Below are 24,984 nucleotides of genomic sequence, written 5' to 3' on the forward strand. Positions count from 1 at the left end.
CAGCTTACCTTTTTACTGTAGATGCTATTTTCTGGAACTTTCAGCAAGGAAACATTCTACTTATTTCTCTTTGTTATTAGGGGGGTAGGGAAGCTGTGTTTACCCTCTTTGGGGGCAGATATCTCATCAGTTGTAATTCGATTTGTCTGTCTTAACAAAAGGTTAAGCCAGGAAAATATAGCCAAGAAATATTAAAAAAAGGTCTCTGTGATCATTTCACAAGCCCCACCCCCATACAGTTAAAAACACGCCGCTAGGTACACATTTAACCCCTTGATCACTTACAGTGTTAACCCCTTCCCTGCCAGTGTCATTATTATAGTAACAGTGCATATTTTTAGCACTGATTACTGTAGTATTGTCACTGGTCCCCCCAAAAGTGTCAAAAATCTCAGTCAGGGGTCCGATCTGTCCACCGCAATGTCGCAGTCCCACAAAAATAGCAGATCGCTGCCATTACTAGCATAAATCTTTCCCGTAGTTAGTAGACGCGATAACTTTTGCGCAAACCAATCAAAATACGCTTATTGTGATTTTCTTTACCAAAAATATGTAGCAAAAAACAAATTGGCCTGAAATGTTAAAAAATTTAGATTTTTAAATTTTTTTTGGGGGGAATGTTATATAGCAGAATGTGAAAAATATTGTTTTTTTATATTCAGAATTGTCGCTCTTTTTTTGTTTATAGCGCAACAAATAAAAATCGCACAGGTGATCAAATACCACCAAAAGAAAGTTCTATTTGTGGTTAAAAAAAAAGGACATCAATTTAATTTGGGTACAGTGTCGCACGACCGCGAAATTGTCTGTTAAAATAACGCAGTGCCGAATCGCAAAATATGGCCTGGTCATTAAGGGGGAAAATCTTCTGGCCCAGAAGTGGTTAAAAGGCAAAGAGTCATTACTTTTTGCAACCAATCATATTTTACTTTAATTAAAAAGAGTTATGATTGGATGTTAATGCTCCCTATTTTGCTAAGATTATAAAATCATACTAATGCTTTTTAATTGAATACTTTTTGGGGATGATGACCATTACACATGCTGCTCTGCTTAAATGCAGAAATGCTAGCATTTTTTACCTCCAAGCAATACTAACCACAGACCTAAAACTCATTTAGCTGTTCAAGACAGAGCAATGCAAAGGTTTCTCAAGGCAAATTATTTACCCTTTAATGTGAAATGCAGGACATTCCCTCTCCCAGAACCTTAATGCATAGCTAACCTTTTTTTTCATAAAAACGCCAATTGAATTTAAAGAGAAAAATAATGTGTTGACCGCAAGGCCAAACAATTGGGATAAATAGGGAAGGCATGAATAAATATATTTTAAAGACTGGCAATCGAAAGGCTATAAAAGGCAGACACATCAAAGGTTTAAAATCTTATATGATCACACGTTAATAAGTTGTAATATATTCCAGATACATAAATAATTATACCAAGGTATTCAGAACAATAATAAAAAGCTAAATATCCAATATCATTTAAATATCTAGGTGTAGTTGTTGGTGATTTACCATGTATTTATCATACTCAAGTATATATGTGTGCTTCTAACTTCAGCTTGTTCAATTAAGCTTTGGAAATTAACCCTCACATTAAACCTGGGTTAAGCTGAACTCTCACGATTTTAAACCCGCACTTCAGTGCAAGCTCGGTGCTAATTTGAAAGACATCTGTGTGTTCGCGCACAAATGTCTATTAAAAATTGCCCCCAAAGTCGCCGAAAGTAGTGCAGGAACTACTTTTGGAAATACCTGCGGCGCAGCAAAGTTGGCATCAAACCAATCGGGACAGTACCGTTGAGGGCAATAGGCTGCGATTTGACATGTCAAATTGTGCCAATGTGAACGGGGGCTTAAACCTGGAGGCTGATTGGTTTCTATCCAGAGTTGCACCAGATTTTGCACTCTCCTGTTTTAGTGAATAACCTCCACAGTACCCAAATTAATTTTTACTATTTTTGGGACAAATAGGGACATTTTGAAGAATAAAATGTTTCCCTTGCTTGCTGGTATAAAACATCAAAATCCCAGGAAAGCAAACACCACCAAAATTACCCCATTTATTTTACACAATAAAGAATGAAGATAACATGTAAAGGTCATCTGCTACCCTTGCACTCCTTTCTGTATTATTTTGAAAACGTAATAAATCATATTCCTTGAATACATCAAATTAATGACACCTCCTCCTTACATCTTCTGCTGCCCATCCTGAATTCATTAAATCCTTCATTGATAAAATGCTCCTCCCACCTCCACCCCCTTTCTCCATTATGAGACAAAGGGAGGGGGGGGGGGGTTTGCAAATGTAAAGACTTGCTGTGATCACAAGGGTACAGAGCCACTCTCACTGGCTCAGTTCCTTTTGACTGTGATCTGTACTGTCTAATGACTGCACAAGCACAGGTATTGTGAGCACACCTAAAAGGTGCTCCAGAAATGTACAATCACCTACTCACTTGTTTTTCAACCTATGGTGGTAGTAAGGCGTTTAAAAGCAATACATAGGCATTCCAGTGTTTTATTTTGTTATTATTTTTTCAGACATATGTGAGGAGATCAGATGTGTGCTAATGTTTTAAAAACTTTAGGCTCACTTCACACAACTATATAAAAAATACTAAGGCGCTTTATAGCCATGTTACCATAACTTTCAAATAAGATTTGTACCCAACTGAAAATAACTATTACTATTCTGTTGTGTTAGCTTGTGAATCTTTCCTCTTGTGCCCTGTGTATGCTTTGTAATTCAAAAAACGGAGGCAGTCATATTTGCTTGTTACATTCTCATGATGTGTTTTATGCTCTGCAGTGCTACATAGTGGTTGTGCTTTACTGTTTCTTGTTAGAATTAGAGCTGGTTCACATTAGAGCGATCCGACTTGCCGGGGCGACCTCACAAGTCGTGGTGCGCTGCTCGCACTGCGACCTCGGAGCGGCCGGCACGGACTTCATAACATTGAAGTCAATGCAGGTCGCTCCAGGTCGCCCCAAAGAAGCTCCGGACCCTTTTTCTAAGTCGGAGCGGCTTGTGTCGCTCCTATTAGAACGGGTCCACAGCTTCTCTATGGCAGGCGACCTACGGCGACCTGTCAGGCGACCAGGTCGCCTGACAGGTCGCCCCAGTGTGAACCGGCTCTTAAAGCTTACGGGAGCTAAAAAAGGAACAAAATTACTTTTCTCTGTATTGACCAATCAGGTTTCATTTTAATGCAACATCTGATTTTTTTTTTTTAAATAATATACACCTAATAGGTTTCTGCTGGCTCACTAAAAGTAATCCACCACTATTGCGGCTGATATTTGGATGTTGTTCAGCTCTTCAGGCAGAATTTCACTTTGCACAAAAAAAATATGTATTTTCTGCGCAAACCATCCCAATGTGCTTATCTCTCACTTACCTAGTCCATGGCAGTTTTGAATCTTCGCCTCTCAGTTCAAAATTAAAAAAAAATGCTTTCTAAACCCTGACTTCCTGTAGCATTATGTGACCATCCAGGAAATGTCATATACCTTCAAGCACTGCATCACAGAATATGGTGTGTTTTACTTCTGTGGTCCATGCCTCCCTCATTACATAGTTACATAGTTAGTGAGGTTGAAAAAAGACACCGGTCCATCCAGTTAAACCTATGATAAGTGTGTGTGTGTGTGTGTTTGCTGTTAACAGTGCATTGTATATTCCTGTATGTTGTGGTCTTTAGGGTGCCCATCTAAGAGTTTTTTGAAACTATCGATGTTCCCTGCTGATACCACTGCTTGTGGAAGATAATTCCACATCCTTACTGCTCTGACAGTAAAGAACCCTTTAAACAGTTTAAGGTTAAACCGCTTCTCTTCTAATTTTAGTGAGTGACCACGTGTCTTATTGAATTCCCTTTCTCTGAAAAGTTTGGTCCCTATGCTAGGGTCACCAGTACAGTATTTGTACATTGATATCATATCCCCTCTCAAGCGTCTCTTCTCCAGAGAGAATAAGTTCAATGCTTGTAATCTTTCTTCATAGCTGATGTCCTCCATTCCCCTAATTATCTTTGTTGCCCTTCTCTGGACTCTCTCCGGTTCCAGTGCATCCTTTCTGAGTACTGGTGCCCAGAACTGGACGGTATACTTGAGATGCGGCCGGAACAGAGTCTTATAGAGTGGGAGAATTATTTTTTTATCTCTGGAGTAAATCCCCTTTTTTGCATTCCAGTATTCTATTGGCTTTGCTTGCAGCAGCTTGGCATTGCATGCTACTACTAGGCTTGTTGTCTACTAGGACCCCCACGTCCTTTTCCATCTTAGATTTACCCAGAGGTTCTCCCCCTAGCGAGTAACTTTCATTCGTATTTCTGGCACCCAAGTGCATTACCTTATATTTTCAACATTGAACCTCATTTGCCATGTAGTTGCCCACCACATTATTTTGTTCAGGTCTGCTTATAAGGTATCCACATCCTGTATAGAAGATATTGCCCTGCTTAGCTTAGTATCACCTGCAAATATCTGGTTATCCCATCCTCTAGGTCGTTTATGAATACATTAAACAGGATTGGTCCCAGGACAGATCAATGGGGACCCTAATTTCCACACAGACCAATCCGAGTACTCCCCATTTATCACCACCCTCTGGACTTGCCCCCTGGAGCCAGTTTTCAATCCAGGTACTCACCCTATGGTCCATACCTATGTGCCTTAGTTTGTACAGTAAGCATTTGTGGGGAACTGTGTCAAATGCCTTTGCAAAGTCCAGATAAACTACATCCACAGGCCTTCCTTTATCTAGATGACAGCTTACTTCTTTATAGAAGGTTAATAGATTGGTCTGGCAAGAATGATTCTTCATGAATCCATGCTTATTACTACTAATGATACAATTTTTATAACTAAAATCTTATATATAGTCCCTTATCATCCCCTTCAATATCTTGCAGACTATTGATGTTAGGCTAACCGGCCTGTAAATCCCAGGGATATATCTCGGCCCTTTTATAAATATTGGTACCACGTTTTCCAAGTTTTTTCCAATCAGCCGGTACCATTCCCGTCAGTAGACTATCCATAAAAATTAGGAACAATGGTCTGCTATCACCTGGCTGAGTTCTTTAAGGACCCTCGGGTGTAAGCCATCTGGTCCCGGGCACCTATTTATGTTAAGTTTTTCAAGTCTAGTTTTGAGTCTGTCTTCTGCTAACAATGAGGGTGCTTTCTGTGACATGTTATTAACTTTAATATTACAAGCTGGGTTAATGTAGTCCCCCAATTCTTTTGTGAAAAATAAGGAGAAGAATGTATTTAGCACCTTCACTTTCTCTATGTCCTTTGTAGCCGGATTCCATTTCTCGTCCTTTATGGGGTCAATGTGTTCTGGCCTCACTTTCTTACTATTTATATGCTTAAAGAATTTCTTTCTTTTTTTTTTTTTTTACTCTCTTCCGCTATGTGCGTGTGTGTTGTAATGTTGGAATGCTGCCAATGACCCCTAAGCCTTGTATTTTTTGAAGGCCTTTTCTTTAGTTTTAATATGCATTTTTATGTCGGAGTTTAGCCACCCAGGGTTTATTTTAGCTCTTTTAAATGTATTCCCCTTTGGAATGCACTGGTCAATCCCTTTATTTAGTATGTTCCTTAAGCACACCCATTTCTCCTCTGTGTTCTTTGTTCCTAGAATTCTATCCCATTTTATATTGTCTAGCATAGAGTGCAGTTTAGGGAAATTGAAAATCAGTGTCCTTGTATTCCCTTGTGTTTCCTATTTCTATGATTTCCACTGAAACTAACTGCCCTATGGTCAATGTTTCCTAAGTTGCCCGTGGTCAGGTCTGTATTGTTAGTAATCAGTAGATCTAGTAAAGCATTGTTTCTTGATGGTGCATTCACCATCTGACCCATGAAATTGTCCTGCAAAACATTTAGGAAAGGACGAGCCTTAGATGAATGCACGGTTCCTTCTGCCCAGTCTATATCTGGATAATTAAACTCCCTCATTATAATTGACTTTTCTCATCGTTGCTGCCATTCCAAGCTGTAATAGGAGGTCCGACTCCCCCTCCTCCCTCTGGTTGGGGGGCCTATAGCATACACCCAATATTACGTTTGCCACAGTATCTTCCCTTTTAAGCTCTACCCATAGGGATTCTACCTCCTCCCTAGCTCCATTCGTGATATCGTCCCTCATATTTACTTGCACATTGTTCTTAATATACAGGCATACCCCTCCCCCTTTTTTATCCTCTCTATCTCTGCTCATGCATTAGCAGCTCCAGTTCTCCCATCTTGTTGAACAGACTTCTAGCATTGGCATACAAGCCTTGTAATTTTGCCTGGTTGCATATTAATCCTTGCTAGATGTTATGAGGCTGCACTTTCGATTTGTCAGCCTACCTACCTTGGGTTTTGGATCTCTGGACACCCTACTGCTAATGCTACCATTAATGCCCGCTGAACCTTGCTCCCTGCTGGCTAATTGTACATCTGGACCCTCCCCCCCTTCACCTAGTTTAAAAGCCCCTCTAACTTTTTGGCCATCTTCTCTCCCAGTACCGCTGCACCCTCCCCATTTAGGTGCAGTCTATCCCTACTAAAGCTGACTGAGAAGTAGATCCAGTTCTCCATGATCCCTGAACCCCTCCTTACTACACCAGCTCTTCAGCCACTTGTTAACTTCCCTAATATCCTGCTGTCTCTCTGGCATGGCTCAGGGTACAGGTAGTATTTCTGAGAATACTACCTGGGAGGTCCTACTTCTTAATTTAGCTCCCCCTATAATCATTTTTAGGACTCTCCACCTACCTCTTGTTTTATTTCTACCCAATTTCCTTTTAGGTGGCCATACATTGTACAATCGCCTATGTAGTGCAAGGGCCTGCCTGATTTGATACAAATTGAATAGACTGCCCAGGTGGGTTCTCCTATTACATAGTTTTTCTTAATCTAAAGGAAATTGTACAGAGATTGTACAATCAGATTGAAAAGTGTATGGCCAGCTTTATACAAGTACATGGGAGGGAGGCTGTCAATGTTCTTGTAATCCAGGGCCAGCACAGGCAGGGGGAGGCTATAAACACACCAATTTTCACTTTCAGGCACCATTCACACAACATACTGGGATTGCACAGTTTTTGGTGCATTTTTTCTGTGACATGTATAGGACAGCCCATGTCAATCAACAAACAAAGCAAAGTAGCCCATGGGATATTTTGGCACGTTGCAATTTGCAAATTTTTTACTGTGTGTTTGTCACACATTTTTGCACTCAACAAAATGCACCGTTTGTTTCTGCATTTGGGGTGCTGTTATCAATTATTGGCACCAAAAGCACAACTAGTTCATTTTAGGTATATAAAGTTGGCTATACACTCTACAATCTGTTTGTACAATCTCCTTTAGATTTACCAAAACTATATAATTGGAGGACACATCTATATAATAAACCACTCTGCATTCAATCAGGCAGGCCCTTGCACTTCATAGTTGATGGTAGATCTAAACGATATTGTACAATCAGATTGTATAGTGTATGGTGAGCTTTACAGTCTTCAAGGGACATGCTTCCACTGTTTTTAGTACTACAGCTTTGCTCCACAAAGACTGCTATGTGATCACTCAGATCCTGCACGCTCTGCCAAATTAATGATCTATGCAAGAAAAAGGTACAAAACAATCAATCAGAAGAGGAAGACACTGGCTATTCAGTGAGAACGGTGCTCACTGACATTGATTGCATATGAGTACAGAGGTGGGTGGGAACAATCTCCTGGAGGGGGAGGGCAGGTGCAAAGTGTGTGTTAATGTGGCCAGCTGCTAAACTACTTCCTTAGTACACTAACAGTTTTCCTGTCCCAAATATCAGGAGGAATACCAGGAAGCAATGGATGAGTTTTCTATAGAATGGAGGCTGAGGTATGCCTGTTCTAGAATTAAAGTAAGCTACATTGATAGTATATTGGCACAGGGAGCTGGAATTCGGAAAAAAAAGTGGATCTTAACCTTTAAGCAGTTGCAATGAAATACAGAGCTCCCTCTATTGGCTATTCTACATAAATGTATAACACAGTAACAAAAATATGCAAGAACAAGAATGTAAAAAGGTTAAAATAACATCAGAAATTGACTGTGACACCCAGGATACCTATTTTACTGTGTGACAAACAGGATCCGGAATAATTTGAAAAAATGTAGATGTTACAGAAGGAAAAAGAAAAACAGTCAGGATAAATAGCATGTTTACAAACACAGGGATCACAAAACGAATGGTATTAGTCATATATATACACACTTAGACATAATGCAGTGTATCTTTCTGTTTGCCCCTTTTGGTAAAACACAAATGTACTCCATAGAGATTCCAGCCTCAAATATGAAGATGTGAAGATTGTGTGATTCTGTATTATGCTTCAAGTAGAAATAGAAAGGCTAAGTGGGTCAAATAGTTCTCATCGTCTAAGATTTGATATGAAGGAATTTCTTCTATTGAATCCAAAGGACAGTGGGATAGAGCCTGATTACAGGTATGTCAGCTTCCATTCAGCTGTATCTTTACTGATGTATTTTTCTTCTTATTTACTAGGAGGATCCAAAGACACATTCAGCAGATGGTGGATTTAGGTAGAAGGTCAAAAAAACAAAAACAAAGAACAAAAGAATTGACATGCAGAATAAGGGTTTACAAGAATGACACAAAAGCTGATAATAATTGCAGCTAAGTAATCATATCATAAAATACAATTTTGTACATGCACATAGAAACAACAGTAAAACAGCTATTGCTATATATTTTTATATGTATTATTTTCTTTATTTTAATATTGGTTTGATCTTTTATGAACCTGGCTACTGAGAATCTGGAAAAATGTAATCGTTAGTGCTGGTTTCCACCAAAGTGCAGTTGTACCAATAATGTATTTTTAACATGTTTTACATTATAATGTTACTAAACCCAGGACCCTGCATTCACTATATCTGGTCTCCCACAGTACACAGAACATGGAAATGCAAATATGTTAGCAAATATAAACTGCTAAACACCTTTTCTCATCAGCTGTATAGCAGTCCTGTGACTTCTAACAGTGACTGGTTAAAGCTTGTATCAGGAGTTTTTATTCTACTCTGACTATCCTATGAGGCTGCAGGACCCCTGACCCTCTGTCTGGATAGTGTTGATTGGCCCTGTGCTGATCACATGCACCCTCCCAAGATAAGAAAATTCTCTGGCAATACACACCAAACTAAGCATGTGCAGAGAGTGCCCCCAAGGCTCTGTACAATCAGGAGATGGATTGGGGACTGTGGAAGAAGGGTGGGGGGATTAGAGAAGACAGGATCAAAGAGCCTTTGTACACAATGCGGAGGATTAACCCCTTAGGTTCCACAGTGAGTATAACCAGCATGCTTTACTGCATATACAGACTGATTTTACTGTTGTGGGTTTAGTAACACTTTAAGCTGCCCTTTCAGTTTTGTTTAGATACTGCACTTATACTAATATGCTGGCTGTGGTCACCCCAAGCACAATGCATACCACTCAACTTTGTGAGAAGAAAAAACAGGAACATTCTTGGTACAAAGAATGTAGGTAAAGGACGTTCTCCTGCCACATCCTCATTTAGGTGGACCAGGAAGAATTGATAACACAAAACACTAGTTGATTAAACCCGCTTTTATCTTTTTTTTCTACCATTCCATTTCCTTTATGTTGCCACAGCAACACATTGCACAGTGTTTGATCCACTTTACCTCAAGCTCTTCCTGTCACTGGGCAAGGTGAGATTGTTCAGATAACACCTTCTAGGGGTACGTAAGAAGACGTCTTACTAATCCCTAACTGCACCCCAGTCAGGACCAGATTATGGACAACCAATGCCCTAAGCAACGCCCAACCATGGTGCCCCCCTTGGCCTCTCTATTGCTTAATTGACAAGACATTAAAGCAGTAGTAAAATCTGCTTTTTGATTAATACCTAAAAGTAAGCCTTTAACCTCTTCATGCCTAAGCCTTTTTCTGACATTTGTTGCTCACAAGTTAAAATCAGTATTTTTTGCTAGAAAATTTTTGCAATATTTTATGTCACACAGTATTTGTGCAGCAGGCTTGCAAATGCAATTTTTTGGAAAAAAATACACTTTTATGAATTAAAAAAAGAAATAAAAACAGTAAAGTTAGCCCAATTTTGTATAATGTGAAAGATGATGTTACACTGAATAAATAGAAATCTAACATGTCATGCTTTAAAACTGCGCACACTCGTGGAATGGAAAAAAAACTATGGTACCTAAAAATCTTCATAGGCGACACTATAAAAAAATGTAACAGTTACCTGTTTAGAATTACAGAAGGGGTCTTGTACTATAATTATTGCTCTGGCTCTAATGATCCTGGCGATACAGGAACCTCACATGTGTGGTTTGAACACTGTGTACATATGCGGTGCAGCTTACGTATGCATTCGCTTCTGCGCGAGGGACGGGGTGGTTTAATTTTTTTTTTTCTTTTTTAAACTGTCCTTTAAAATTTTTTTTTTATTTTTTTTGATCACCTTTATTGCTGTCACAAGGAATGTAAACATCCCTTGTGACAGGGCCTGGTATACATTGGGGGTGGGGCACGCCATTTTATTTTTTTCACTTTTTTTTTTGCCGGCAATTCTTTTTTTTGCATTCAGCTGTCAGCGGGTAGCCCCGCTGACAGCTGATGACTCAACGGTTGTTAAGGATGTAGCAGCCACACGCTCCTTAACATGAGTGGCCGCCCGCTCCTTAACAACGCATATTCATTAATATAAATAAATATGCCGGCAAGTGCCAGGCATTAAATTCTAATTCTAAAGGAAACAATATCTGCGCTCGGTAATAATAGATATAAATATATATAAGTCAGGCTCCCAGCACCAATGGATATGACTGCAACCCAAAGGAATAAAAACAAGAAAGGGTGCAGAGCCAAAAAATGTATGATAACTGTAGTCCAATTACACGGTCTTAGACGGTGTAGATGGTACATATAATCTGATTAAAAAGTCCTTTAGAGAGATAGGAAGACTCCCACACCAAGTGGCATGATGGATGAGGAAAACACTTCACCACTGTGCTCTGGATAAATGGGCTGCTTACCAGAAGCATTTGACCCACAAGTTATAGAGCGGTCAAATGTGCATGTAATGTGTAGATCATAATCAGCTACCACAGGAACCATGGTCAGGCCGGGTCACCTCCTTCTCCCAGTGTCAGCAAGATCTAATACACACAGATAGGTAGGCAAACCTCCAAAGATAAAAGAACTCCAATCGTGTAGTAGTTCAAACATTTATTAAAGAGTAAAACATAGTAACACTCACATGCGAGCAGATCAATACAGGCAACAGAGGTGTACCAAGACGGCCGAGGCGTGGCGTGCGTGCTTGCGTCGTATCCGTGCGCCTTACGCGTTTCATCAACAGTAAGACATCATCAGAGGCGATTAAATTCTATTGGGTTGAGGTCAAGTTCCTCCATCCCAAATTCGCTTATCTATGTCTTTATGGACCTTGGTTTGTGCACTGGTCCAAATCATTTAGTGGAGGGGAGGATTATGGTGTGGGGTTGTTTTTCAGGGGTTGAGCATGGCCCCTTAATTTCAGTGAAGGGAACTCCTAAGGTGTCAGCATACAAAGACATTTTGGACAATTTAACGATCCTAACTTTGTAAGAACAGTTTGGGGATGGCCCCTTCCTGTTCCAACATAACTGCGAACCAGTGCACAAAGCAATGTCCATAAAGACATGGATGAGTGACTTTGGGGTGGAGGAACTTGACTGGCCTACACAGAGTCCTGACCTCAACCCGATAGAACACCTTGGTGAATAATTAGAGCAGAGACCCAGGCCTTCTCATCTACATCAGTGCCTAACCTAGCAAATGCGCTTCTAGAAGAATGGTCAAACATTCCCTTAGACACACTCCTAAACCTTGTCAACAGCCTTCCCAGAAGATTTAAAGCTGTTATAGCTGCAAAGGGTGAGCCAACTCAATATTGAGCCCTACGGACTAAGACTGGGATGCCATTAAACTTTATGTGCGTGTAAAGGCAGATGTAACAATGCTTTTGGTAATATAGTGTAATATGGGAATGAGGGAGGAGAATAAGAAAGAACAGGGCGTACTGGATGTGCTTTGGGACACAAGGAGAAGGGTAAGGGGGATCACCCCATGAGAATAAATGCTATCTCATCTTCTTTGGCAAGAAATAATTTAAATTAGAACAGGGCTATGTAGAAATGTTTAGAAAAAGGTTGAATCCATATATAGGAGTTATGGACACCAGGTCTGATAATTAAGCTCATATCTACCATGTATTCAAGCAGTTAGGCCCTCCACTCTTATAATATGGCACATTTCTCTAGCCCACTCAGCTATGGATTGGCATACACAAGATATGTAGGGATAACTGCTAAGGCTGCTAAAAGGAAGAAACTGAGAAGTTCCTTTATACTATGAGAGAAATAGAAGGACATCATTAATGAAATGTCCTAGTGGAGTACCCTGGTCCAGAAGGTCCTACTTTGTGGACATTCCCTCTAAATTTGACACACTGTGGCCCTCTTCCCTCCACATCTCCAGCAAATATCCAGAAGGGACATATTTACCTCCTAGAGTAGTTAGAGGTTTAGAACTCCTTTCTTGTGCCAAGGAAGCCGTAGTAAGATTATGTGTGAGAATAAAGGATTTGAGCATATCAGAGTCAGTAGATGTACAAAAAAAAAGATAACAGTTAAAGCATTGCTGCTAAACCATAATTATTATCCAATATAAAATATCAAAATGGGAAAGGAATTGACTAGAATAGATTAGAATAAAGTGTATTTCCCTTTTGGGTGTTATGTTTTTTTTAAATAATACTTATGGTTTAGTAGCAATGCTATAACTGTAATCTAAATTACAGACACGCACCACCTACATTTCTCCCGAAAAAGTGTGTATAGAATCTTCCCATCAGTTACAGATACATAAATACTGTGGCATCTGTAATATTGATATGATACAATAGATGAACAGTATCTTAGATGGGTAGAAGTAGAGGGTACCACATTCATGTAAATGAAATTTTTACGAAATATGGAGAAAAAGCAATATTTGTACATGTTGAATTGCATTTATAATGTTTTATACAAGCTCCTGTAGGCATCCTGTCACAGCTGTACATTCGCATTTGCTGGCCAACCCTTGCCCCCTTTTTGGCAGCCGGATTGCAGCCTCAGTCTTATGTCCCATTACAGCACTGGAGCTGACAGGAAGTAACTTGGAGTGGAAAGCAGAAGTTGAGGTGTAGGTATAAACCAGGTACACCACACACCAGAGATCCAACACTCTAGAAAGTGTTGGATCCCTGAAAAACTTACATACCTCAGTAAATTTATTTAAAGGACATTTTTAAAGAAACTTTGCTGCAGACTGAAAGTAGATATTATTCTCTATTATACAAGTATAAAAACATTTATAGTGAGGTCTCATGACAGGTTTTCCTTAACCACTTGCCGACCGCCGCAAGTAGATATACTGCAGCGGTCAGCCCCTCACAGGCAAAGTGACATATATATACGTCACTAGCCTGTGAGGCTCTGGGGAGCGAGCGTGCGCCGCTGCCGGCGCGGTCACGGACCCCCCAGCGCGTGTGACCGGCGGACCCGATGTCTGCCGGTCACTCGGCGATCGTTGGGGGAGAGGGAGAAAGGCAGCCGGCTAGTGTAAACAAGCCGCCTGTCATTCTCCCCTGTGTAGAAACAATGATCATACGGTTCTACTATGTAGGACCGTTGATCATTGTTCCTACAGCTCAAGCCACAGCCAATCACAGTTAGAATCACGCCCCTAGGGACACACACAGCCCCTCCCTCTCAAATAAAGTTAACCCCTTCACTGCCAGTGTAATTTTACAGTAACAGTGCATATGTATAGCACTGATTACTGTAGAAATGTCACTGGTAACCCCAAAAGTGTCAAAAATGTCAGTCAAGGGTCCGATCTGTCCGCCGCAATGTCGCAGTACCACAAAAAAATCGCAGATCGCCGCCATTACGCGTTAAAAAAAAAACAACAAAAATTACAAAAATCTTTCCCTTTGTTAGTAAACGCGATAACTTTTGCGTATACCAATCAAAATACGCTTTTTGTGATTTTTTTTTACCAAACATATGTAGCATAAAACAAATTGTCTGAAAATGTTAAAAAATTTCGATTTTTACATTTTTTTGGGGGGAATTTCATATAAAAAAATGTGAAAAATATTGTTATTTTTGCAAAATTGACGCTCTTTTTTTGTTTATAGCGCATGATCAAAAAATCGCACAGGTGATCAAATACCACCAAAAGAAAGCTCTGTTTGTGGGAAAAAAAAGGACATCAAATTCGTTTAGGTACAGCGTCGCACGACCGCGCAATTGTCCGTTAAATTCATGCAGTGCCGAATCGCAAAATACCCCCTGGTCAGGAAGGGGGTAAAATCTTCTGGGGCTTAAGTGGTTAAAACATTATCACCATCAAGAAATCCTTTACATTAAGCTAAACTCACATGGTCTACAAATAAGAAAACATAATTTGTGCACAAATTTTGCATATAAATTAAAATTATTGTAATCATTTCAACAAGCATATACATATAATATTTCACTATAAGTATTAAAAATGCATATACTGCTATAAAAAAAAAAAAAAAAAAACAATATCACACATCGTAGAAAAAAAAAAAATGGACATGGTCACATGGACTGAACAGACAAACCAAATCAATCTCATTTTAAAGATCAACATGCATATTTTCACAGCAATAAGTTCTACCATAAATCTATCCATAGTGCAATGAAAATAACTGCATTGAAATCAAAATTGCATGACACAGGATTATCCCCCAGGTTCAGTCACATCAGGTTCCCATTTACCACATATGTCAGAAGGCAATTTATCCCACATTACCACTCTACATAAAGGCATAACACTCCCATGGATCTATCACTTGATTATAGCAAGGTAGTGCAAGCACAATATGGACACAGAAATGCAGATGTCAGGAGCATTAAATAATCACAAAGAGATTGCCATCATTTCACCTCCACTTGATATTTTAATCTTAATGACATTTCCATTTCCTTCTCTACAGTGCTGGAAGCTTTAATCACTTCTTATGACACAATATTTCCTTAGGTGAAATAAAACACACTTTGTGGTTTAATTCCTGGTGACATAATTAGCATTTGTTAGAATGTTTTATTTGTTTATGGAGCAATACTTTTTATTAGCTGAGCTTTAGAAATAAAGCAGACCATAGGCATGGGATGAACAGATGGCTGCACTGGGTGAGGATCACCAGTCTATGGCAGCAGCTGCCACTGCTCTGGCGGGTAAAGTTGGAAGGGACTGCTGTGGGGGTTTAGTGCAGAATTAAAGTCCCTCTTTCAAAAACTATGAGCAAGCAGCCTTTTTACTGCAGACAAGAAATGCATTGCAAATAAACGTACCTGTCTTTCTGCAGTCTTCTTTGGAGGCCTGGATGACTAAGGAAGCTCTTCACCTACCACACATGTAAGGGGACACTTTCCAAGTATCACTAATGTGTGGAAACCCTAGTATATTTTCTGGCCATTATTATTTTATTTAATTTTTTTGCTTTGATTATTTTGACTTAGGCTCCATGTACACGGGACGTTGTAAATGGCCGTTTAGGAGCAGTTGGACGTTTTTTTCAGAAGCCCCTGAACCCATCTACATTTTATCTTATCTGTCCATGTACACCAGGTCGTTTACAGTCATTTGCAGGCAGTTGAGTTCAGGGACGTTTTTTGGAACGCAATTATTTGCGTTCGAACGTGTGTTTCCCGGCGTTTCAAAAGCAGAAACGTAGCCGAACGTGACCAAACGTGACCGAACATGATGAACGTATATTCAGCCACGTTATACGTTTTTTTTTCTTCCATTCAAAATCAATGGTTCCCTATGGGAGCCTATTGATTTGAATGGAAGTCGCACCGCAAGTCGGATCAGGATGATCCGACTTGTGGCGCGACTTGCGCTGTGAGAATCTTGAGGGGGAACTCCACGCCCACAATGGCTATATAACAAGCTGCAGAGACCGGAGACCGACATAATCACCGAAGACATCGTCGGAGGAGGACCAGAGGAAGAAGAAGAGAAGAGCCGAGGGCAAAAGAGCAGAAGAGCGGACAGCAAAAGAGCAGAAGAGCGGACAGCAAAGGAGCAGAACACCAGAAGACCAGGAGAGGGAGAAGACCAGAGCAGAGAAGAACAGATGAAGATTTTTAATAAACTTTCCAAAACGTCTCCTGTCGTTATTTACATACACTGCCTTTTATGGGGTGAATGGGTAGGGGTACAGTGTACCCCATACCCATTCACATAGGGAGGGGGTCCGGGATCTGGGGGGCCCCCTTGTTAAAGGGGGCTTTCAGATTCCGATGAGCCCCCTGCCCGCAGACCCCCACAACCACCGGCCAGGGTTGTGGGGATGAGGCCCTTGTCCTCATCAACCTCATCAACATGGGGGCAAGGTGCTTTGGAGTGGGGGGTGCAGAGCTCCCCCTGTCCCAAAGCACCAACACACCCCCCATGTTGAGGGCATGTGGCCTGGTATGGTCCAGGGGGGGTGGGGCCGCTCGCTCGTCCACTCCCCCTTCCTGCCCTACCGGGCTGCATGCTCGGATAAGGGTCTGGTATGGATTTTGGGGGGGACCCCACGCCATTTTTTTGGCATGGGGCTACCCTCAAATTCCATACCAGACCCGAAGGGCCTGGTTTGGAACCTGGGGGGAACCCCCACGCATTTTTTTCCCATTTTTGGCATGGAGTTCCCCCTCAAGATTCTCACAGCGCAAGTCGCGCCGCAAGTCGGATCATCCTCATCCGACTTGCGGTGCGACTTCCATTCAAATCAATAGGCTTCCATAGGGAACCATTGATTTTGAATGGAGGCAGAAAAAACGGTGCTAAAAGCAACGTGGCCAAACGTGCAATATCGCAAATGGAAAAAGCTACTGAAAGCATGTTTAACAGCTGCTTTTTCCCGGCGTCAGAACTAGCTTTGCAGCACATTTTTCTAACGTCCCGTGTACACGGAGCTTTAAACTGGTTGTAAACCCAAGTCATGAAATTTGAACAATGCGTATATATCTGTGTTTACTTATCTCTCTCCAAAGCTCTAAGTGTTGTTTCTCTCTGGTGCTTCCTTCCTCTGTTATCAGCATGAGTCCCTTCTGAGAAGTTTTCCCGACACATAAGATACATTTTGATGGGGAGGGAGATAAGCACACAGCTTGACTATTCAGCATACAACTCTGCATGTTCCTCTACCTATGTGGAGGGGGGTGTGTACCTTTCCTCCAATTAGCTCTCCCACTCTGTATAAGAGCTGTAACTGAAGCTCTCCACCCTCTCCTCTCTGCTCTTCACAGATGCAGAAGGATTTTATCACAAATCTGCTCTTTTGAAGGGTTGTGGACAAGAGAAGATTGCAGATAAACAAGTAAAATGTAGGATGATTTGTTTAATCTCTGTGCATCATTTGAGGCCAGTGACTTCAATGGGTATATGGGAGGATTTACAACCACTTTAAAACAGGGTTGTTACAGAAGCCCTGAGTCAGATAGTTTAAAGCGTAACTCCACTTTTTTGGCAAAAAAACATACCTCTCTGGGTGATCTATGTACATTGCAAGGATTATAACAACCTTTGCTGCAGATTCCTAGCTTTTGTTATTCTGAAGAAATCCCTGTGTGTTTCTCTGTGCCCCTGTAGGAAAATGAATCTATCGGGAGTGGTTTTATAATTATCAATCAGCTGCGGTACCTGCAGAGCACTAATGAGGAAATCTGATGGGCCTGCTTCCCTTTAGATGTGTTCCTATTGGGAATATTCCACCAAAAATGACATTTTTGTTGCATGAGATGCATGGAATCTGTATTTAACAGTTAGCTCCGCTGTTTTTTTTCCAAACAGTAGTAGGAGTAACACTTCCTGCTTTCCCATCGTCTGAGTCATGTGGTCTGGTACAATCTTGAGATTGTGTCACTCCTACTACTATATGGAAAAAACCCAGTGGAGCTAATTGTTAAATACACATCCTCGGATCCAATTATGTGATCGATTATTGATTACATAGCGATACATCAACCAATGGGAAGCCAAAAGGGGATATAATAGACACAGGAAATATGATCGCTATACGACTTCCTGATGACACCTTCCGGTGAAATGCATTGAGGTCCATTGTAGCTGTGATACTTCCGGTTTCGTCACATTCGTTTCAGGTGGAACGCACGCGGTCTCTGATCCCGAACGGTAAAGATTGTACTGTACCAGGCGATTCATAGTGGGTGCCGCTTTTTGGCACACATAAATGTGAGTTTTATGGCATATGTGACCACTTTTAAATAAACTTACTGCATGATTATTTGGTTTGCTTTTTATTCTGGGACATTTCTGCTGATGATACTGAACCTAATCTGATACTAAGGAGATCCATTTAAAGCTGTGAGGCCCTTGGTGGCCCAGTGGCATTTGGCTATCCAAACTGGTGGTATTGGATGTAAGCGGAGTCTCCCCTAAAGTGAAGGAGTTCCATAAAAGCTGTGAGGGTCCTGGTGGCCTAAATCATCTGGTGAGTGGCCCCCTTACTTAACGTGGAGGAGCACAAAAAAGGAGCACTTTTTAAGAAGAATACAGAGAACTAATATGCACGTGGTGTTTAAAGAAATTTTACTAAGGACAGTCTGGATTACATTTGAATACAGAGCAGTCACATATTGTTATAGCAACAGCACTGTTTTTGTTTATTATATGTATATGCTGTTTTTCATGTGGGCACACATTGGTACTTAAGCTAGCCCCTCAAAATGTATGGCAGCTGCAGACTAGGTTAATTAGCAAGTTTTATAGGAGGCGCCATTTTTATTTTATTTTTCTTTACTTGTATCTTAGTGCAGTCTTCTGGGGAAAATCTGTGAGCCAATCAAACAATCAGGAAATTACATATCTGGGTTGTGGTCAGTACACATTCTGTGTACAGAACACCTTGAGGTAGCCATATTGCATTGCATTTTCAGAAAATTACAGTGGCTGCAGATTGAAAAGGAAAGGCAATTTTTAATTACATTCAATTACAATATGACTTGTGTTGCAATTGTATAAGTTATATTATTTTTTCTTTATTTGCTTTTTTTTTGCCCACAAAAGTGAAGTTACCCTTTAAGTATGCCATATTCTTTATTTGTTCAAGCCAATGTACCATGGACTCCAACTATAATAACTGGAGCTCCCTGAGACCCAACAAGTATTTCAAGGGTTCCTTTGCATTAAAAAGGAGAAAGAGCCCTTTTGGGTAAACCGGTTGAGGGGGTCTCCAAACACGAAAAAACGCCTTATAGCCTTTGTGTTCACGGCCGCTAAGATTGCTATAGCCCATTCCTGGCGCACCCCTGTAGTGCCGCTCGAGCTACACATGCACTGTGGTGAACTGTAAACTGAGCTGCACATGTGCAGCTCAGAGCACATTTTAAAGAAGACTCCGAGCAGGAAGGTACAGTAGGTTTATTTATTTATTTGCAGAAGAGACATTACATGCCTCTTCTGCAATAATGAGCCTGCCTGCTCCCAGTTTTTCTTCATTTTAGCATTTAGTTTTGCCTTAAATACTTGGTCTATTTAATATTTAAGTCATTTGAGTCAGGTGGGCTTAAACTGCTGGCTTCTAATATGTATTGGGGACTCTAGCAGTGAGGTCTCGCTGACAATGCTCCTGGCTTTAAAGTGAGTAGCAATCCCTTGTAACGGCAGGGACATTAGTGGACATCTAAAAACACAAAATCTACCCCATAAGGTATAAGAAATGGTTAGGTAGTTTAAAGTGGTTCTAAAGTTTAAACATTTTTACCCTTAATACATTCCCTGCCTAAAGGTAAAAAATGCTCCACTACCTGCACCCCCCCCCCCCTAAGCCCCTGTTCCTAAACAGTTACCTTCCTCCTCTCACTACTTACTAGTGCTGTCCTCTCTGCAGCTTTGCTCCTTCTCTTTCTAGTCTCACAGGACACAGAAGGCAAAGAGTTCCTGTTGTTGCCAGTCAAATCCTTTATGGAGGGAGTGGAGAGCGTGGCAAGCCATGCTTTGTATGCCTATGGACTCACACAGCCTGGCTTGGGAGCATGCATGTACGGGCGTCCCCTTAGCTACTGGCTTACTGAAGGGGCATTAGGAAGAATAGGAAAGAGCAGAGAGAGTGGTGGAGGACTCCAAAAGAGGAGGTAAGGGACCATTCTGTGCAATACCATTGCATAGAGCAGGTAAGTATAACATCTATTTTATTTAAATGAAAAAAAAAAAGCCTTTACAATCACTTTAAGTATTTAATATCTGCTCTAAACTAAAATATCAATTTTAGGTAGAATAGACTGTTAATGTTTTTAAATAAAAAAAAAAACACATTGACCCAAACTAGTCCCATAGCTTTCTTTTGTAGACCTTTACCGCTATCCAGAGAGCCTTAAAAACAATAATCCTTGCCATTTATGCATGTAATGCACCCTGTATAAGTATTCTGTGCTGGCCCTCTACATTCATTGCCATTCCGTGCACACCTAACTACTGTACCTTCAGCACTGACATACTGAGAGAGACAGGAAGGGGTGATTATTTTAGCATAATGCATGATTTCATATGCTACAATGTGACAATCTGATAACCTTGAATTTTACATTTATCTTCAAATAAAACAAAATGAACTATGTTCTTTAAATGAGTTGCTCTATTTCACAATCTGCAATGTACTTTATGGAAGCAATGTTTTATGATAATATCACGCCATATATAAATCATAAGATTGTATTGTCTAGGCCTCCACAGTTTATCACATTTCACTGGTGGTTACCTGGTACATTGGAGGTACCATGTAATTGTTGTGTCAATGTAAGTTTTCTTGAGAATAATAAAATAAAGATATACAGTATATAAATTTATACACATGCCTGACAATTTACATACCATAACAATGAGTATCTTCAGTAAAACTTTAGCTGATGACAGGAATGCAGAAGAATAGCAAAGACAATAACACAAAATAAAAGTAACATGTACACTCTAAGTTACACTAAGGGCTTTTTTTCTATCCAAAATGTGGTAGAACTCTGTCCAGTGCCAGCCCTGTGCTTCCTGCTTACTACTGTCACTTGTAAACACAAAAGTCTAGCTCATGTGGCTCCATGGAAGTTTTGCCACCCTCCCTTCCCCTTCAATTTACCCCAGCATTCAACAAGGCTCTCGCTTAATGCTCTCTAGTGCTGACTGCAGAAAGCCAGCTTCTGATGACATGTGCAGGCAGGAAGGGAGCTCACGGTCCAGCCTCAGAGATCCTGCCTGGAAAAAATGCAACCACCAGTAGTTTGTTTCAAACTATGTGTAAGGAAGGGGGGGGGGGAGCTAGCGGGATGTTTTGGGATGTCAGGAATGTGTTAAGGAGGGAAGGGTGCAAAGTGGAAAAGGGACAGTGTGCCAATATGTTAAGATGGCAGGGGGGCAAGGTGTTAATGTGGCAGAGAGGCACACAAGGGTGATAATTGTGAGGAATGTAGTAGGCACTGGTGCTGTGTGTCTGCAGCTAGTTTAGCTGTTTTTTCTATGCATGCCACTGCCCAGTGACAGCTGCAGTGATAAAACACCATAATCTGTACACAGTGCACTCCTGAACTATGCACTTTGTACAAAGCACACTCTTGAACCATGAACTCGTTACACAGCACACCCCTGAATCCTCCACTCTATACATAGCATAATCCTGAACTCTGCACTCTGTACATAGTGTACTTGAACCCTGATCTTTTTACATAGCTGAACTGTACGTAACTGAAATCTGCACTCTGCATGTAATTCACTCCTGAACTCTGCACTTTGTATGTAATGCAATCCTAAACCCTGCAATCTGTATATAGCACACTTCTGAACTCTGCACTCCCTGTGCAGCACACTCCTGAACCCTGCACTCTGTACGCAGTGCTCTCTTTAACCCTGCACTTTGTGTGTAGTACAATATTGAACTCTGTACATAATGAACCCTTGAACCCTGCACTCTGTACTTAACGCACTCCTGAACTCTGCACTCTGTACATAACGCACTCCTGAACTCTGTACTCTGCACTGCTGAACTCTGCATTCTGTACATAACACATTCCTAGTATTTAACAATGCCCCTTTAAGACACGTCCACTGTTTTATTGCAGTTTAGCCACTCCCAACAATTTATGCAGTGCGCTATCCCCCCTTCCATGTCCCTAGTAAACATATTGTATTACAATTCCTGTTGTGACACCCATCACCTGAACAGGAAGTGGGGGGAAATTTCCCAATGGAGACACAGATAGTCAAAAAACCTGAAAAACCTTTTCAAGCTCTTCTAGTAAAAGCGTTAGTTGATTTTCGCTGACTCTCTGTTTTGTCTAACACCAGTGAAAAAAACAGGATGTGAGGGGAAATCTCACACACAGGGACAGAGACAGCAATAAAACAAAATGCTGTAGTGGTCGAGTTACAGCTTTATTTACATTTACTGATTTCTTTTACCACAGCAGATGACATCAAAGTGAAAAACTTTGCTCAAAAAAGTGTTTTTGCAATAGAGGCTCCCAAATCAAATAGTCTATTTCTGTGTGCTTCTCTTGCTGTAAAACCATTCCAATAAATACCTGGTGTTCCTGTTGGTAGCTTGCATTCATCATTCACAGTGGCAACAACCTGCAGACTGATTTTCCCTGTACAGCGTTGCCACTTGTCTGTGCAAGCTCTATTCCTGTGTCTCAAACAGCTTTTTTTCAGCAGAGTTCCCTGTTCCCCTCTCCTCCAACATACGCACGAGACACAACCCCAAAGCATCCTGCCAATCCTGGGTCACCAGCCTCCTGGCCCCTCCTGTTTGTTTACAGCCAATCACTCCTCTCAGTGACCTGATAACACACTCATGGGGAATGTAGTATGCTTTCAGGTCTGTGGAAATACAGTGCTCAGTGTTAGAAGGTATGGCTTAACTCAGGGACGTAACTTGAAGCTTGTGGGCCCCGATGCGAAAGTTTACCTGGGGCCCACAAGCACTCCCAACGGGCACCAAGATCCTCCAAGTTGCTCCCAGCTGCATAAGGCAGGGGCAGGCAGGCTTTTCTTTACAACTTGCTATTTTTTTACAGGACCGGGAAGCCTGCAGTGCTGCAGAGGGGGGGGGGGCTTCACAGTGAAAGGGGGGCACACGAGAAGAGATCAGAAGACGGCAGAACAGGGATGGGGATCTGTGCTGGAGAAGCAATTATAGGAATGATGCCCTGTGTCTGTGTCTCTCCCTGCGGTAGCTGAAAGCTAGCAGGAGTGGGAGAAACTTCCTTTTAGCGGTTGCACAGGGCTTCCTTTGTAATTACCGCTATGCCCAACTGCACCAATTCCCCGTGCTGTTGGGGCCCCCCTGTGTCCAGGCCCCCTACAAGAGGACTGGTGGTCCTCCCCTATCAGCGGCCCTGGGTGGGCTTGTATGTGAAAGAGGAAACCCAGAAGGCCCTCTGACTTCCAAATTCATATACTAACCCTCCGCTTTCACCCAGCAGCTAAGAGTGTAGCCTACCTGCCCCCATCTTGTGCACGTGCACAGTTGAGAAGGGCTGAGCTGGACGGAGGGGCTGAACAGAGAGTGCACCGCTGGGGAAAAAAGGCTTGCCCCATCACCCTGTGTAGGGGAAGGGTTAAAGTGTCACTCACCATCAATAATTGCGGGATTTTTTTTCTCTTTTTATAGGCGTGTGTGTGTGTGTGTGGGGGGGGGGGGGAGGGGGATTTGAAGTTTGTGCAAGTAACTTTGATTGCATGCACAGTGGAAGGTCCTCGATTATTTTTTCCTTTTTCCTGCCTCTGGTCCCACAGACACTAAACCATGCACTACCATCTGCCGGTACATTGCTTCAGTTTATTATCAGTGCCCTGGAAGCCCCAAAACCTAGGGTGTGATTACAAATCAATCTATCTATCTATCTATCTATCTATCTATCTATCTATCTATCTATCTATCTATCTATCTATCTATCTATCTATCTATCTATCTATCTATCTATCTATCTATTAATATATGTGTTTAGCTGGGTGCAAAATATATATATTTTTTGCAAGCCTATGAGAAGATTATTTTAGGCATTCAGTGAAGTCATATTTTAGCAGTCATATTTTGAGGTATCACATAATACCAGAGGAAACCTTTTTTCCAGAATAAGGTAAAATATGACATCTGCTGGCTAAAATGTGAATTTTATTGGCCTTTATTTAAGATGCAATTATAGGAACAAAGATAACCAGGTACAAGCATTTTTCTCTTTCTTGCAGTTTCCTACCTTCCAATAAAGTCATCTCTTTTGCCTGCATCTTTATCCCATACTGTGATGTCAATTACACCTCCATGTTCCTCGAAGAGATGCATTGTAAACTGCTCCCTCCACTGAGGGTTCAGGGTCTTTGGAAGAGTCTAAAAGGAGACAATGAAAATGTGGTGAAGATTTTTTTATGTCGTATAAGTTAGAATTTTTATACTATAGGTTATCAATACAGTGTGGATACATTAATTATGCTACCCTTTTTCCACGTAAAAAATATCAGCCTATATCAGTAATCCTTATTAAATAAATACAATTAAACACACCACTAATGCTATAAGGCCTATCTATAAAACATTTGTTGGACATAAATCACACACATTTATTGCACAATGAATGAATTTTGGCCATCATTTCTCTATTATAGTAATTCCTATGGCCGTAAGCTCCTGCAAGTGGCCAGAATGGGGTATAGTTCTCTGAAATACCCCAATGAGAAAATATAATTCATTTTGGCCACTAGATGGAGCTAATAATCATAGCGATTACTCTAATACAAAAATGACAGCCCAAATTCATGCACCAAGCATGGAAGTATGTGACTTCCATCCAGTTAGTGTTTTGTAAA

The 24,984-nt window shown here is 41.1% G+C and overlaps 1 protein-coding gene across 6 annotated transcripts in view; it reads right to left on the reverse strand.

Annotated features, from left to right (window-relative positions):
* The window catches only part of MCTP1 (multiple C2 and transmembrane domain containing 1), a 1,122,980-nt gene that overhangs the window by 528,816 nt on the left and 569,180 nt on the right, over positions 1-24,984 (reverse strand). For all 6 annotated transcript variants that reach the window (XM_082247658.1, XM_082247657.1, XM_082247659.1 and 3 more), the window contains one exon: positions 24,378-24,508. In XM_082247658.1, coding sequence (XP_082103784.1) covers positions 24,378-24,508 — 131 coding nt within the window. The remainder of the gene's footprint in view (positions 1-24,377; positions 24,509-24,984) is intronic.

This window comes from Pelophylax lessonae (genome assembly GCF_965119305.1).
Source record: "Pelophylax lessonae genome assembly, chromosome: 1".
NCBI classification, from domain to species: Eukaryota; Metazoa; Chordata; class Amphibia; order Anura; family Ranidae; genus Pelophylax; species Pelophylax lessonae.